The 1,236-nt window shown below is 38.5% G+C and overlaps 1 protein-coding gene across 1 annotated transcript in view; it reads right to left on the reverse strand.

Annotated features, from left to right (window-relative positions):
• The window catches only part of LOC102307975 (myosin heavy chain, clone 203), a gene marked incomplete in the record, with an annotated part of 3,215 nt that extends 1,985 nt beyond the window's left edge, over positions 1–1,230 (reverse strand). The window contains 3 exon segments of the mRNA XM_042216522.1: positions 44–157; positions 450–497; positions 933–1,230. Coding sequence (XP_042072456.1) covers positions 44–157; positions 450–497; positions 933–941 — 171 coding nt within the window.
• Between the last annotated feature and the right edge of the window lie 6 nt (positions 1,231–1,236).

Here is a 1,236-nt window from a genome sequence, read left to right on the forward strand (position 1 = left end):
GTACTCACTTTGAATGATTCTAAGTAACCTCAAAATCATGTACCTCTTTATTCTTGTCCTCAATCTTCAGCTTCATGGTTTGCAGTTCCTTTTCATTTTCTGTGCTCCTATTTTTCTCAGCACGGAGCTTCATGACTTCATCTGCTTTGTCTTTTAACTTGGGCAAAGGGAAACATTATTTCAAAATGAGAAATCACTTTACAGTTGAGTTGACTGTTAACTGAAGTGAAGAAAGCTCTCTGAAAGCCAGGTGGTTGGTGAACAAGCATTCATGTTGATGCTATAGCAACTGGCAACAATCTTAGCACTAGAGAATAGCTAAATGTTGTTCATTCTAGTCCTCCTTTAGAAGGAGGTTGATGGGGGTCATATAAAAATATTCAGTGCATTGAGATATAACTTGATATCAAACTGAATGTACAGAGGCAAAGGAAATAAAAGACAATAACCTCTGATTTGCTGTCCTCGAGCTCTGTCTTCAGGGTCTGCAGGTCTTTCTGCAACGATTCATTCTTAGAACAGAGTGATTGGACCCTATCTAAGTCTACATTTTCCTCCAACTGAAAAATAAATGAATAACCATGTTGTTGTATTAAGTTTAAATGTATTTCTGCTGTGTCTCTAATACCAGGGTCACCTAAAGATCTTGACCTTTCCCTACAACGCACCTTCAGATTACATGATTTGGTTCTAGAAATGTATAAAATGTTTATTAATTTATGTAGAGATTTGTTTACTTTGCCTTCCAACTGAAGAGACAGTAAACATTGCTTTCGTATCCTCACTCTGCTAACAAAGGCTTCATTCCATAAGTGGTTTTGCCTCCCCATCATATAAGTCCCTTGAGATGACTTCTGTTGTGATCTGACACAAACTTAATGGAACAGTGGTGACATTGTACAAGAAGGTTTGCGTATGTATTTGAGATTTACTTTCTCCATCCTTTTGATAGCAGAGGTAATCTTGGTGAACTTCCGTTGTGACCCCTACCCCTTAAGTGTGTCATTTCTCAGCCACTGAAGTTTCTCCAGCTAACAAAAGTGGAGAGAATCAATATTACTTTAGTCATACTGGTTATCCCAGAGCTTAGCTTAATAGCTACATATAAATGGGGGAAGAGTTGCCAATCTGTCTCAGGTCAAAAATGAAGAGAGCAGTGACATATTATCACATCCATCCATCTTCATCTGCTCATCCAGGCTTGTAGAATGGGGGCAGCAGTGTAAGCAAGAAAGC

The sequence above is a fragment of the Haplochromis burtoni genome, unplaced genomic scaffold (genome assembly GCF_018398535.1).
Source record: "Haplochromis burtoni strain Fernald_Lab_line unplaced genomic scaffold, NCSU_Asbu1 Contig_1095, whole genome shotgun sequence".
NCBI lineage: Eukaryota > Metazoa > Chordata > Actinopteri > Cichliformes > Cichlidae > Haplochromis > Haplochromis burtoni.